This window comes from Triticum aestivum, chromosome 4B (genome assembly GCF_018294505.1).
Source record: "Triticum aestivum cultivar Chinese Spring chromosome 4B, IWGSC CS RefSeq v2.1, whole genome shotgun sequence".
NCBI lineage: Eukaryota > Viridiplantae > Streptophyta > Magnoliopsida > Poales > Poaceae > Triticum > Triticum aestivum.
The window spans coordinates 14,792,393-14,807,541 of NC_057804.1; the positions used below are offsets into that span (position 1 = coordinate 14,792,393).

General features: G+C 46.0%; 1 protein-coding gene across 1 annotated transcript; it reads right to left on the reverse strand.

Moving 5' to 3' along the window:
* Positions 1–1,145: 1,145 nt before the first annotated feature.
* On the reverse strand, positions 1,146–3,636 carry LOC123090599 (63 kDa globulin-like protein). Its single transcript, XM_044511914.1, has 5 exons — positions 2,880–3,636; positions 2,627–2,802; positions 2,481–2,543; positions 2,073–2,378; positions 1,146–1,975 (listed from the first exon to the last, which is right to left on the reverse strand). Exons 1-5 carry the CDS (start codon positions 3,571–3,573, stop codon positions 1,364–1,366), a joined length of 1,851 nt encoding a protein of 616 aa, XP_044367849.1. The 5' UTR covers positions 3,574–3,636; the 3' UTR covers positions 1,146–1,363.
* Between the last annotated feature and the right edge of the window lie 11,513 nt (positions 3,637–15,149).

A 15,149-nucleotide genomic window follows, 5' to 3' on the forward strand; every position in this document is an offset into this window, starting at 1 on the left:
TAAAAACCGGCGGCCTGTGCTTGCCCCTCCCCAAGAAACACGGCGGGCTGGAACAAGGTCGTGACCAGGGCAACGATGCTTTGAACGATACTCCAATCCACAGTAGGTGTCATCGGGAAGATAGAACTCGGAGACGAGCTGCACAATCCCGACCCCATCAACCTAAACCAAATGGAAGGGAAGAAGGTCAAAATTTCCTCCAAATCTCACAAACCCTAGAAACCCTAGAACAAATTGGGGGTGGAGGAGCCGCACGAGCTCATGTTCACTTACCTTACCGGCCGCCTGCGAGTAGATGGACGAGCCCGAGCTCGCCGTGCTGCGCCGCTCCATCTTCTTCCTCGTGGGGCCTCGCGTCGCCAGCTCCGCTCCTCTGTTTTCTTCAGTGCGAGCTCACTATGGACGAAAGGGTACTAAGTGTAGCACCGACAGGGGCAAAAATGTCCTAAATTTAGCGCCGCTTACGGTCAAACGGCGCTGACTGGACGGAGCCGTGCCGGAAGGGCAAAAATACAAGACAAGCAAACTGAGTTGGGCAAGACCGCGTGTTTTACAAAAATAGGGACAATCCTGACAAGTGGTACCCAACTAAGGGTATAAAACCGATTATCCCAAAAATAAATGAAAAAACAGAGGAGAAAAACTAAGGAACCTGAGCTGCCCTAACCATCTCGCGGTTGAGGTGATGCTCCCATACAGCTCGCTAAAAGCGAGATATAGCTTCGTCCCGCACACATCTCGCGAGAGGGCTACTTCTCGCCATAAGCACTAATTAAAAAGTAATCTTTGCAAAGTTCACTCCCACATCTCAGAATGCCACAAATAGCACACTGAATGTGCGCCATTTGTCATAATCTGAAAGTTTTTTTTAGATTAATTTATTCAAAATGTTCTATCTCTTGAACCGTTCATAAATTTGACATACTTCCTTAACGAAAAAAATAAACCAGGGCATTTTTTCTTTTCCGAAAGAGACATTTTTTCTTTTTCAAAAGAGACACTGGTATGCCTCTCGCGGAACCAAATTCATACCTCAGTAAACCCGTGCCTCTCTAGGAAGAAAAAGATACATTTTTTTGGTTTTTGGGAGACACGACACAAATTCATTTGTCAGATGATTTGCATGTAACTAAAGTGGAGGAAAATACTGAAAAAGAGGCGCAATGCCCTTGTGTTTATTTATGTTGGGCATGCATGCCTTGGTGGAAGGTAGGTAGGCAACTTACATCATCGTACTGCTGAGCCCGAGCCACAACTTATTTATGCTACTCCCGCGTACTTACGAACTACATACACCACACAAGTCCAGCTCTCAAACGGCGCGGGCTCCAGCTCACATTCACTTGACAGCGACCTTGCCGCCTCAGAGCGCGGCGGTTGCCATTCTCAGGAAGGCCTCCACGGCTTCGTCGCCGCGGCCGCGGTCACCACGGCGGCGGTCCCCGCGCTCCTGCTCCTGCTGCTCGGGTCCGGCGACGAAGCCCTCGTCCTGCTGATCCTTGGCGCGGAACACCTCCTGCACCTCCCTGGCGGGCCTGCCGAACGTGAGCTCCTGCGCGGGGTTGTCCAGCTTGCCGATCACGTTGTTCCTCCCGGCGAGCCACACCCTCTCGTTCCTCTCGGCGTTGATCTCGAAGCACACCACCTGGAGGTTGCTGCTGCCGCGGGACGAGGCGATCTCCACGACCGGGTGGCCGGGGGGCACCACGAACGCCGAGCCGCGCGACACCCGCGCGCGGACCGTCTCGTACCTCTGCTGATCCTGCTCCTCCTCCGACTCGGAGCCGGAGCCGCGTCGGCGTTGCTGCCGCTGGTCGTCCTCTTCTTCCTCGCTCCGCCTGCCCTTGCCGTGCTCGTGCTCGCGCTCGCTGTCCTGGCCAAGGTGCGGGCACACGATCTGCACCTCGCCCTCGCCTTCCAGCACGACGGCGAGCTTGAACGACTGGGTGTTCAAGTAAGGCGCGGTCATAGATCCCTGTCGATCGACATATGCACTCATGTAAACAGCAGTCAAGTAACAAATCAAGATATCAAGCCCGCCGCCGGTGAACTAATTAAGCGTGGTGACGCACCGGTGTGATGTTGGCCACGGCGACACGGACGTCGTGTTGGGCAAGGGCGTGGAAGCTCCGGGCGTCGGCCTCGAAGAGGCGGCCATGGCGGTTGGCGATCTTGGGGCGCTGCTCCAGGAGGTTAAAGGTGTCGCGCGAGTCGCCGCGGAACGGGGGGAGAGGCCAGTGGTGGCCCTGCCCGCCCTCGGACGCCTCGCGACGCAGCTCGCGGAGCTGCTCCTCGGACGCGCGGACGATGGAGATGGGCTCCTCCTCCTGGCCTTGGCGCCTGCCGAACAGCAGCCTGTCCAGCTGCTCATCCGAGGTCTGCACGTTCACGTCCATGTCCATGGATGTGAGTACAAGTTTTTCTTTTTTGAGTAAAGAAAGAAGAGATTGACTAGTGCATGCATGTAAGTAGGTACGTACCTTGAGAGCCGCTCTCAGCACGCGTTTGCTCAAACTCGCGAGAAGAGGCTTGGCCGAGAAATACTGCATGGGATATCCACGTGTCAGTCATTCATTGCGTCGTTATCCATTCGAGAAATTCGAGCGGCGTCAAACTTTTTAATTACCTGGAACTTGCCGGGCACGGAGATGGTGTGGAGGATCTTGGCGATGACCAGCTTCCTCCGGCCGTCGGTGTTGGCCAGGTGCATGATGGACCCCGCCGGCGCCACGATGACATCGCCTTGCCTGACGGAGTAGGACCGCCTCTCGCCGTTCTCGATCACCGTCAGCACCCCCTCGCCTGCATGCATGCATGCATGCGCACGTTAGTTATCATCGATCGGCAGATGCATGATACGTGTACAAGATGGACGGTACCTTGAGCGACGTAGCCGACGCCGTCCGCGTCCGTGAGTCCCGGCACGACGAACGAGCGCGGGTTCACCTCCATGATGGCGACGCGGTAGTTCCTGATGCCTCGGAGGAGCCTGGACACTTCGTCGAACGGGCGAAGGGCCTTCACGAACCCGTGGTCGCTCCGGATGATGCTACGAAAGTTGCGCGGGCCGAACACGTACGGCCGGCGGCTATCCCCGTGCTCCTCATCACGCTCTCCCTCGCCGCGCCGGCCACGGCCCTGCTCGTGCTTTCCGTGCTCCTCACGCTCCCCCTCGCCGTGCCGCCCACGGCCACGGCCCTCCTCCTCCTCACGCTCTCCCTCGCCGTGCCGCCCACGGCCACGGCCCTCCTCCTCCTCACGCTCCCCCTGGCCGTGCCTGCCACGGCCACGGCCCTGCTCCTCCTCACGCCCCCCTTCGCCGTGCCGGCCATGGCCACGGCCTTGCTCCTCCTGCTCGTGCCTCCCGTGCTGCTGCTGGTCCTCCCTGCACTCCTGCACGCACCGAGCATGCGAGTACCGTGGCCGGTCCTGCTGGCACCGCTGCACGCACTGCTGCAGCGAGTGCCCACCGCGCCTGTCCTCCTCGTCGTCACGGGAGGCCGAAACAGCCGCGGCAAAGAGAAGGCTGGTTCCCAGGAGGAAGAGGAGAGGAATGGTTGCTCTGATCGCCATGGTTTGTCACTCTGCTTGCTACCTCGCTCTGTGTGTGTGTCTTGTGCTGGGAATGGAGGTCGACGCACCGTATTTGTAGCGCGCGCGCCGCTGTACGTGGGGCCGTGGCGCGGCTACGTGGAGGAGCACTGCGTGCCACCGGGGAGGCGGGTCGCCACGTCGCGCGGTCGTGCTTATCGGGCCATCGGCAAGGTGCGTGCCAGCTTGGGCGTCGCGTGTCGTGGCGTGCTCTTGCTCGCGGCGGGCGGCGCGGCGCCGAGCGACGGAGAGAGTTGAGTGGATAGCGGTGCTAGGTACGGAGCACCTAGACACTCGTTGGAGTACATGCCCGAGCAGAGCACATCATCCCATGACTAGTAGTACTGTAGTACTCCCTCCGTCCCAAAATTCTTGTCTTAAATTTGTTTAGATACGGATGTATCTAATATTAAAACATGACTTGGTTTATCCGTATTTAGACAAATTTAACACAAGAATTTTGGGACGGGGGAGTACTTCCCAGGCCTCTGAAGTAAACCTGAGCATGGACCGGGCTGGCCTGGATCGGGCTTAGCTTTCGGGTAGACGTTCGTTTTGCAAGCGAGACATATGGCTGGCTCGCCTGAATCTAGCGACAAACGTTTTTTATTCACATTTTTTGATTTCGTTTTCCGCTTTCTTTTCTTTAACGTTGTTTGTACTTTTAAATAATATAAATATATACGCCCTCCATCCTAAAATAAATGTCTTCGATTCAGTAAAACTTCAGTACAAAGTTGTACTCCCTCCGTCTCGTCGCATAAATGGATGTATCTCGATATATTTTTAGTTCTAGACACATTCATTTCTGCAACGAGATGGATGGATAGATGCATTCATTTCCACGACAAGTAATTAGGGATAGAAAGAGTACTAAATAAGTGTCTTTGATTTAATAAAACTTTAGTATAAAGTTAAACTAAATTAGACACAGATTTTGGGATGGATGCAGTGCATTACAAAAAATACTTTACATATTTTCTTTCAAAAAATACTTTACATATTTTTTTCAAAAAATGTTAATCAGGCATTTGAAAAATGTTAAATGTGGATAGGAAAACTGTGTCTAATGTACACTAAAAATGTTTAATAAATGCACAATATTTTTAGAAAAAAAATCAACATATGAGAATATATGTTTTAGAAAAAATTAATTATGTATTTAGAAAATGTTAAATGTGTATATGAAAAATGTTCTTGCTGTATACAAAAAATCTTCAGTGTGCTTGGAAAAAGTAGCTATAAAATATGTTTAAAAATGCTAATCATTTATTAAGGAAATGTAAAAGATGTATATACATGAAATGATCCTGATGTATACAAAAATTCTACAATGTTTATAGACAAGTAGGGATAAAATATATATAAATTTATAAAACTGTTAATTATGTATTTGGAAAATATTAAACACATATATCAAAAATATTCCTAATCTATAAAAATGTACAATGTTTATGGACAAATTAGATATTGTATGTTCAAAAATGTTAAGCATGTATTTACAAAATGTTAAATTTATACATAAAAATGTTCCTGATGTGAACATTTTCTTTACAACTCCTATGAAGACGTAAAAATAAGTTTTCAAAAATAGTAGTCATATATTTATAAAATATTAAATATATATACTAAAAATGTTCCTGATGTATATGAAAAATGTACGACTGGAAAAGAAGGAAACCATCAAAAACCAGAAAAGAAAAACAAAGAAAAGTGAAGGAAACGGAGAAAGAAAAGCAAAAGACGAGAGAAACACAAGAAAAAAATGAAAAACAAAAATACCTTGAAAAAGAAAACCAGAAAATAAATAAAACCCCCAAAGGAAAGGGAAAGGAAAAGGAAAAGGAGAAAAAGAAACAAATACATGGGAGAAATCATAGAAAAAAATAAAAACAGAGAGAACTATGAAAAACAAAGAAAACTGGCGAGAATGCAAAGAAAACAAATGTAAAAAAAGGAAGAACGCGAAAAAACCAGAGGAAAACTGGACTAACTGTAGCTCCCCCCCCCCCCCCCCCCCCCCCCCCACGCGCGGAAGGACGAGCTCCCAAATGAGAGAGTGCCTGAGCCCCTAGCGTGCAAGCGGATAGGGAGGAGAAGAACTCGGTCATCCTAGTTATAAAGTGATGCAAAAATTGCTTAAGACGAGTGTACAATGGAACTTCCGATGGGTGAGATATAGACGTCGCGGTTTTGCAACCCCCATCTGCTATTTTGGGTTGGGTTTGGACTTCAATTTTTAGGCCGAAACAAAATCCAGACCAGCCCGAGGATGGTACTCACGCACAAATTTGTAGCATTGTTAACCCGAGCTTGGGCATGCCTATACCTCGCTTAGAGCATCTACAGCCGGCCTTGACAAATTTTAACCTCTCAAACATTCACGGATGTGCCTTGTCGTTGTCTACACGTGTCTGTTTGAGTCCCTGTTTGTCCGTGCACATAACCATGATCCATTTTTCCCTATATATTCGGTCACATGCGTGTGATTGGTGGGGATGAAAAGAGAAAGAGTAGAAAGAGCAAAGAAAGAAAAAAGGTGGTCTGCGGTGTGTCAAATTCTATGTGGCACATGCTGAACCACTAACCGAACACGCCCGGGTACTCCTCATATTGCCCTTATATATGGGTTAAGTATGAGGAGTGCTGGAAAGCCCGGACGTTTGACGAAGCTTTGAGGGGTCCGGTTCAGTCAACTCTCAAGTGTGGTCAGTGGTTTTGTGTTCGCCTAATCAATTTGAGTAGTCCGATTTATGGATACTCTTGGCATGAGCCTCTCCGAGCGCTCGCCTGAAGCGCGCGAGAATGAGTTGGCCCAACGGCGGGCACATCCTTGGCGATCAATTAACAGATGAGGTTTTGGAGCAATAAACAAGCGGAGAATACCTGAAGGGTGGAATCAGAATAATATTGTGTTGATCCCTAAGGTGGAAAGTCCAAAGGTAATTACCCAGTACCGGACTATTAACTTGTGCAATGTGATCTATAAAATTATTCCAAAATGATAGCTAATAGGCTCAAGAAAATATGTCCTGAAGTTATCGCTCCAACCCAGAGTGCCTTTGTGCCAGGCATACTAATTACAGATAATGTGTTGGTGGCACATGAATATTTTCATGCAATAAAGAAGAAAATCCATGGGTCTAATGGGTATTGTGCAGTTAAACTCGACATGTTAAAGGCATATCATCGGGTTGAATGAAATTTCCTGGAGCAAATTATGTTGAAGCTTGGCTTTCATACTTACTGGTTTGAGATGGTTATGGCATATGTATCATCGGTGAATTACAGAGTAAGATTTAATGGCACAGAAGCTGATGAGTTTTTACCCACGAGAGGTCTAAGGCAGGGTGACCCCTTGTCTCCCTATCTTTTTCTGCTTTGTTCTGAAGGACTGTCTAGTTTGTTGGCTCATGAAGAGGAAGTGGGTGCACTAGAAGGTATCCGTGTTTGTAGAAATGCTCCATCTATATCTCACCTTCTTTTTATAGATGACTCATTGATCCTTATGAAAGCGACTATTCAGAATGCAAACACTTTGAAGAGAGTGTTGGATTCTTATTGTGCAAGCTCTGGACAACTTGTGAGTATGGCAAAATTAAGCATATTTTTTAGTCCTATCGCAAATGTCAATCCCAGGGAACATGCCTGCAGGAGTGTTGATATCATGATTGAAGCATTGTCAGATAAATATATTTGCCTCCCCACTATTGTGGGAGTGGATAGAAGTGATTGTTTTCACCATCAAATTGATCAAATTTGTCAAAGACTGAAAGGTTGGAAGGAGAAGGTCTTATCCATCCAAGGAAAATAAATCTTAATAAAGGCAGTGGCTCAAGCAATCCCCTCATATACTATGCCTGTTTTCAAATTGCCTAAAGGGATATGCAAAACGATAACCGATGAGATTGAAGGTTTTTGGTGGGGAGATAGTGAGGAGAAAAAGAAAATGCACTGGTTTGCGTGGTGAAAATTGTGCACCCAAAAAGGAATGGAGGCTTGGGGTTTAGAGACCTACACAGTTTTAACCTTGCTTTACTAGCAAAACAATGTTGGCGACTACTCCAGAATCTAGACTCTTTGTGTGCAAAAGTTCTTAGTGCAAAATGCTACCCAGATGGAGATATACTCAATGCAGTCCCTAAGAAGGGTTCTTTTTTTACATGGCAAAGTATTAGCGCAGGCATACAGACATTCAAAAGGGGATGCATTTGGGGGGTGGGCATTGAATCACAGATTAATATCTGGGACGATCATTGGATTCCAACCTAGTGAATCTAGGAAGGTCAGCACACCAAGAGGAACAAATATGTTAGGGAAAGTAGAAGAATTGACTGATCCACACACTGCCCAATGGGATTAAGCTCTTAACGTTCTGTGTTCTCACCCGTCGATGTTCACAGAATATTACAAATACCACTTCGGTGGAAGTGATGGATGATTTTGTAGCTTGGCATCACAGTCGTTCTGGTACTTTCTTGGTACGATCAACATATATTGTTGAATTTGAACTCCAATTTGGACACCATTGGAACCACGGTAATGGAACAAGTAGTTACCAAGAATGTGACTCGTGGAAAAATATTTGTAGCCTTAAGATACCAGGGAAGGTTAAACTCTTTGTGTGAAAGTGCTTCGTGAGGTACTACCGTGTCTAGTAGCACTAGCTGGTACACATATCCCAACTTCTACACAATGCCCAAACTGTCATATTGGGTTTGAAGATTCACAGCACTGCCTATTCACTTGCAAGCGAGCGTTGGAGGTCTGGACCCAACTAGGGCTAGCTCGCGATGACCATGGGGAGTTTGTAGCTGCAGCTGTGTGGTTTATGCCGCATGTCATAAGTGCAGGAGTGATGGAGATGGCGGTGATCCGGAATGGATTTTACTTGGCTGGCAACATTGGCTGCAATTTGGTGAAAATCGAATCGGATAGCTCCAACATTGTTGAAGCAATCAATCAAGATGTTTATTTAGGCCCAGATGCAGCTGTGTTTTCTGAATGTAAAGCTCTTATTGCAGGCCTAACAAAGGTGGACGTGATCAATTGTTTCCGCGAAGCCAACAGTGTAGCAGGTAGCTTAGCAAAATACTCCTTTAGTAATAGATCGTCTAAGGTTTGGGATAGCTCAATTCCGAACTTTATTTCTCATCTCATTGTACATGATATGTCTATTACCTGAGGAATAAAGTTCTTTACCCGTAAAAAAATGTTGATTCAAGCGCCTAGAATAATGATTTGCTCCTTTTTTTGTAAACAGGATCACCCGCGATTTCATTAACAAAACCATATATCATTGTTATTACAGCCAAAACACTCATCTTAGTTCAACATCCTCTCGACTCTCCAAAAAAACAAAATCTCACTAGTCTGTTCTCAATCAGGACATAGACTAGATGAGATGGAACAAACCGAGGAATTAAAACCTATGACACCATATCCTCAGATATTACAGGGTAGGCTTTTCCTCTTCAACGGTACTTCATAATCCACTCTTGCTCAGCCTTCAATCATTGGAATCCAAGATGACCGTCCTCTTCGTGCTTGGAAGATCTCACCGGTGACTCATTCCAGCAGCTTTGCGCCCTGTTGTAGTTCCACCTTTTTTTTCCTCCTTCACCTGCAAAATACTGCAGTCATTAATCCAATGTGCCATCTTGAACATCACACACTAGGATCAGCAGGCCAAATATGTTGGTAACAAGCTAAATTCCTAGTTTTCCAAATACTCCAGATTAAAGTTGCCACTCCAACGAAAATAAACTTCTTCTTGTCAGATCTAAAACCTCCCAACCAAGTATAACATGCATCCATGCTGTAAAAGTTGCACTGTACTCCTGTGATATGACTCACAACACTCCACATGTATCTAGCCAGAGAGCATTCGAAAAAAAGATGATAAATGGTCTCCTTGTTTCCACAGAACAAGCACCATTTCTCACATTTTCCTCCTCTGTAAAACAGAACATCTCTGGTTAGTATACTTCTTTTAGTAACTAATCAAATGAAAGTTTCGATTCTAGGTGGTATTTTAACTTTCCATAAGAACCTTTTTGGACATTTATCTCCAAATTGCAACATAGAGTAAAAGGATTTGACACTATATTCTCTTGATACCTCAAGTATCCAGGAGAGTTTATCATCATCTTTATTTAAAATGGTTCCTTTACATATCTCCAATAACGTCTGCCACTGTATCACTTTTTCCCTTGTTAACACTCTACGGAATTTTAATCCAGTGAGTCTAGAGGAGAAGACAGCCGAGACAGTAACATTGTGACAAAGGGAGATGTTATACAAATCTGGAAAGATTACTACCAGACTACTAGGTCCTGACTAGTTATCTTCCCAGAATCTAGTTCTCCCCCATTTCCCCCTTTAAATTTACAACGGGACAAGAAAAGTATTTTACAATTCAACACTCCTTGCCAAAAGTGTGAATCCCCTTGCTTCTTTTGGACCCCCCCCAAAGTGTTTCTCCCAATATAATTTTCCCACAAACCTTTTTCATTGAAAAGTTTCCAAAGCCACATTGAAAGCAGGGCAATGTTCATCACTTCTAAATCTAAAATCCCCAGGCCTCCCAGGGTGTTAGGTCTACAAACTTTTTCCCATGCCACCAAATGATATGTTTGTTTTTCTCTCCACTCCATAGAAAATTTGCCCTAGGTCTGACCATTTTTATCTTTATTCCTTTTGGGACTTCATAAAAGGAAAGCATAAAAAGTACTAGACTGATCAGGGAAGAATTTATCAAGGTGGTTCTGCCAGAAATATTTAATAGTCTACCTAACCAAGTCCCCATTTTCTTGTCCATTTTGTTAATGGATGGGTTCCAATCACTTCCCTTCAATCTTTTTTCATCTATAGGTATCCCGAGATATTTGAAAGGCAAAGCACCTTTCTTGCATGTTAGAATTTCTTCAAAAAATTTAACTCTGTCCTCATTCATCCCAATGCCGATCACTTCACTCTTATGAAAGTTAATTTTTAATCCGGACATAATCTCAAGCTGGTTTAGAATTTTCTTGACATTTTTGGCTTGTTCCAAATCATCTTGGAATAAATGATAGTGTCATCTGCACATTGCAAAATAGACACGTCATTTTCCTTATGATTCTTAGCAAGTCCCCTAATTATATTTTTATCCACAACTCTATCAAACAATACTGCCAAAATATCAATTGTTGTATCAAAAAGCAAAGGAGACATTGAGCCCCCCTGCCTTAAACCTTGGTAAGTTTTAAAAAATGGACCCACTTCTCCATTTACCTTAACATATACTCTCCCCCCAGTCACTGTCTTCATTATCCAATTGATCATTTTATCACAGAATTTTTTCATCTTAAGTGTATGAAATAGAAAAGGCCATTTAACCTTGTCAAAGGCCTTTTCAAAATCAATTTTAAAGAGGACCCCTGACTTTTTGGCTTTGTGCATAGAATTCAAGGTTTCGTGCAACACCAGCACCCCCTCCAAAATATATCTCCCTTCGATAAAGGCAGTTTGAGATGCCCTAATCATCCTAGATATCACCTTTATGTTGGAAATATGCCCTAGAGGCAATAATAAAAGTGTTATTATTATATTTCTTTGTTCATGATAATAGTCTTTTATTCATGATATAACTGTATTATCCGGAAATCGTAATACACGTGTGAATACATAGACCACAATATGTCCCTAGTAAGCCTCTAGTTGACTAGCTCGTTGTGATCAACAGATAGTCATGGTTTCCTGGCTATGGACATTGGATGTCGTTGATAACGGGATCACATCATTAGGAGAATGATGTGATGGACAAGACCCAATCCTAAGCATAGCACAATTGTCGGTTAGTTCGTTTGCTAGAGCTTTTCCAATGTCAAGTATCTCTTCCTTCGACCATGAGATCGTGTAACTCCTGGATACCGTAGGAATGCTTTGGGTGTATCAAACATCACAACGTAAATGGGTGACTATAAAGGTGCACTACAGGTATCTCCGAAAGTGTCTATTGGGTTGACACAGATCGAGACTGGGATTTGTCACTCCGTATGACGGAGAGGTATCTCTGGGCCCACTCGGTAATGCATCATCATAATGAGCTCAAGGTGACCAAGGTGTTGGCCACGGGATCATGCATTACAGTACGAGTAAAGTGACTTGCCGGTAACGAGACTGAACAAGGTATTGGGATACCGACGATCGAGTCTCGGGCAAGTAACGTACCGATTGACAAAGGGAATTGTATATGGGGTTTGATCGAATCCTCGACATCGTGGTTCATCCGATGACTTCATCGAGGAGCATGTGGGAGCCAACATGGGTATCCAGATCCCGCTGTTGGTTATTGACCAGAGAGTCTCGGTCATGTCTGCATGTCTCCCGAACCCGTAGGGTCTACACACTTAAGGTTCGGTGATGCTAGGGTTATCAGGAAGACAAGTATGTGATTACCGAATGTTGTTCGGAGTCCCGGATGAGATCCCGGACGTCACGAGGAGTTCCGGAATGGTCCGGAGGTAAAGTTTTATATATGGGAAGTTGTTGAACGAGCACCGAAAAGTTTCGGGGTCATACCGGTATTGTACCGGGACCACCGGAAAGGTTCCGGGGGTCCACCGGGAGGGACCACCCCTCCCGGGGGCCACTTGGGCTACGTATGGATAGCAGCCAGCCCCTAGTGGGCTTGGCGCCCCCCCCCCTTGGGCCCATGCGCCTAGGGTTGGGGGGGAAACCCTAAAGGGGGCGCACCCCCCTTGCTTGGGGGGCAAGCCCCCCACCCCTTGGCCGCCGCCCCCCCTAGGGTTTTCCCTAGAGGGCTGGACCCCCTTGCCCCTTCCCCTATATATAGAGGGGTGAGGGGAGGGCTGCAACACACCACAACTCAAGGCGCAGCCCCTCCCCTCCCCAACACCTCTCCTCCTCCGTACGTGCTTGGCGAAGCCCTGTCGGAACACTGCCGCACCAACTGCACCACGCCGTCGTGCTGCCGTTGGAGCTGCCTTCCTTAACCTCTCCTTCCTCCTTGATGGATCAAGACAGAGGAGACGTCTCCCGTCCCGTACGTGTGTTGAACGCGGAGGTGCTGTCCGTTCAGCACTAGGACATCGGTGATCCGAATCACGTTCGAGTACGACTCCATCATCACCATCCCCTTGGCAAGCTTCCGCTCGTGATCTACAAGTGGTATGTAGATGCAAACTCTCTCCCTTGACTCGTTGCTTAGATGAACTCATAGATGGATCTTGGTGAAACCGTAGGAAAAATTTTAATTTTCTGCAACGTTCCCCAACAGTGGCATCATGAGCTAGGTCTATGCGTAGTTCTCTTTGCACGAGTAGAACACAATTTTGTTGTGGGCGTGGATCTTGTCAACTTGCTTGCCTCTACTAGTCTTTTCTTGCTTCAGCGGCATTGTGGGATGAAGCGGCCCGGACCAACCTTACACGTACGCTTACGTGAGACCGGTTCCACCGATTAACATGCACTAGTTGCATAAGGTGGCTGGCGGGTGTCTGTCTCTCCCACTTTAGTTGGAGCGGATTCGATGAAAAGGGCCCTTATGAAGGGTAAATAGAAGTTGACAAAATCACGTTGTGGTTATTCGTAGGTAAGAAAACGTTCTTGCTAGAACCCAATTGCAGCCATGTAAAAGATGCAACAACAATTAGAGGACGTCTAACTTGTTTTTGCAGCGATTGATCATGTTATGTGATATGGCCAGAAGTTGTGATGAATGATGAATTGTGATGTATGAGATCATGTTCTTGTAATAGGATTCACGACTTGCATGTCGATGAGTATGACAACCGGCAGGAGCCATAGGAGTTGTCTTTATTTTTGTATGACCTGCGTGTCATTGAAGAACACCATGTAACTTACTTTACTTTATTGCTAAACGCGTTAGTCATAGAAGTAGAAGTAGTCGTTGGCGTGACAACTTCATGAAGACACGATGATGGAGATCATGATGATGGAGATCATGGTGTCATGCCGGTGACAAGATGATCATGGAGCCCCGAAGATGGAGATCAAAGGAGCTATATGATATTGGCCATATCATGTCACTACTTTATATAATTGCATGTGATGTTTATTATGTTTTATGCATCTTGTTTACTTAGGACGACGGTAGTAAATAAGATGATCCCTTACAAAATTTCAAGAAGTGTTCTCCCCTAACTGTGCACCGTTGCTACAGTTCATCGCTTCTAAGCACCACGTGATGATCGGGTGTGATGGATTCTTACGTTGACATACAACGGGTGTAAGACAGTTTTACACAGCGAAAACACTTAGGGTTAACTTGACGAGCCTAGCATGTGCAGACATGGCCTTGGAACACGGAGACCGAAAGGTCAAACACGAGTCGTATGGAAGATACGATCAACATGAAGATGTTCACCGACGATGACTAGTCCGTCTCACGTGATGATCAGACACGGGCTAGTCGACTCGGATCGTGTAACACTTAGATGACTAGAGGGATGTCTAATCTAAGTGGGAGTACAGAATTTGATTAGAACTTAATTATCATGAACTTAGTCTAAAACCTTTGCAAATATGTCTTGTAGATCAAATGGCCAACGCTCATGTCAACATGAACTTCAACGCGTTCCTAGAGAAAACCAAGCTGAAAGATGATGGCAGCAACTATACGGACTGGGTCCGGAACCTGAGGATCATCCTCATAGCTGCCAGGAAACAATATGTCCTAGAAGGACCGCTAGGTGACACTCCCGTCCCAGAGAACCAAGACATTATTAATGCTTGGCAGTCTCGTGCTGATGATTACTCCCTCGTTCAGTGCGGCATGCTTTACAGCTTAGAACCGGGGCTCCAAAAGCGTTTTGAGCATCACGGAGCATATGAGATGTTCGAAGAGCTGAAACTAGTTTTTCAAGCTCACGCCCGGGTCGAGAGATATGACATCTCCGACAAGTTCTATAGTTGTAAGATGGAGGAAAATAGTTCTGTCAGTGAGCACATACTCAAGATGTCTGGGTTGCACAACCGTATGACCTAGCTGAATATTAACCTCCCTGATGAGGCAGTCATTGACAGAATCCTTCAGTCGCTCCCACCAAACTACAAGAGCTTTGTGATGAACTACAATATGCAGGGGATGGTAAAGACCATTCCTGAAGTATTTTCTATGCTGAAGTCAGCAGAGGTTGAAATCAAGAAAGAACATCAAGTGTTGATGGTCAATAAGACCACTAAGTTCAAGAAGGGCAAGGGTAAGAAGAACTTCAAGAAGGATGGCAAAGAGGTTGCCGCGCCCGGTAAGCCAGTTGCCGGGAAGAAGTCAAAGAATGGACCCAAGCCTGAAACTGAGTGCTTTTATTGCAAGGGGAAGGGTCACTGGAAGCGGAACTGCCCCAAATACTTAGCGGATAAGAAGGCCGGCAACACCAAAGGTATATTTGATATACATGTAATTGATGTGTACCTTACCAGTACTCGTAGTAACTCCTGGGTATTTGATACCGGTGCCGTTGCTCATATTTGTAACTCACAGCAGGAGCTGCGGAATAAACGGAGACTGGCGAAGGACGAGGTGACGATGC

Bases quoted from the DNA above. Each gene is read 5' to 3' on its own strand.
- LOC123090599 (XM_044511914.1), bottom strand. From the start codon at position 3,573: ATGGCGATCAGAGCAACCATTCCTCTCCTCTTCCTCCTGGGAACCAGC. The intron at 2,803-2,879 runs GTACCGTCCATC...GCATGCATGCAG, and splicing joins CGTCGGCTACGTCGCTCAAG to GCGAGGGGGTGCTGACGGTG. The intron at 1,976-2,072 runs GTGCGTCACCAC...GTCGATCGACAG, and splicing joins CCGTGGCCAACATCACACCG to GGATCTATGACCGCGCCTTA.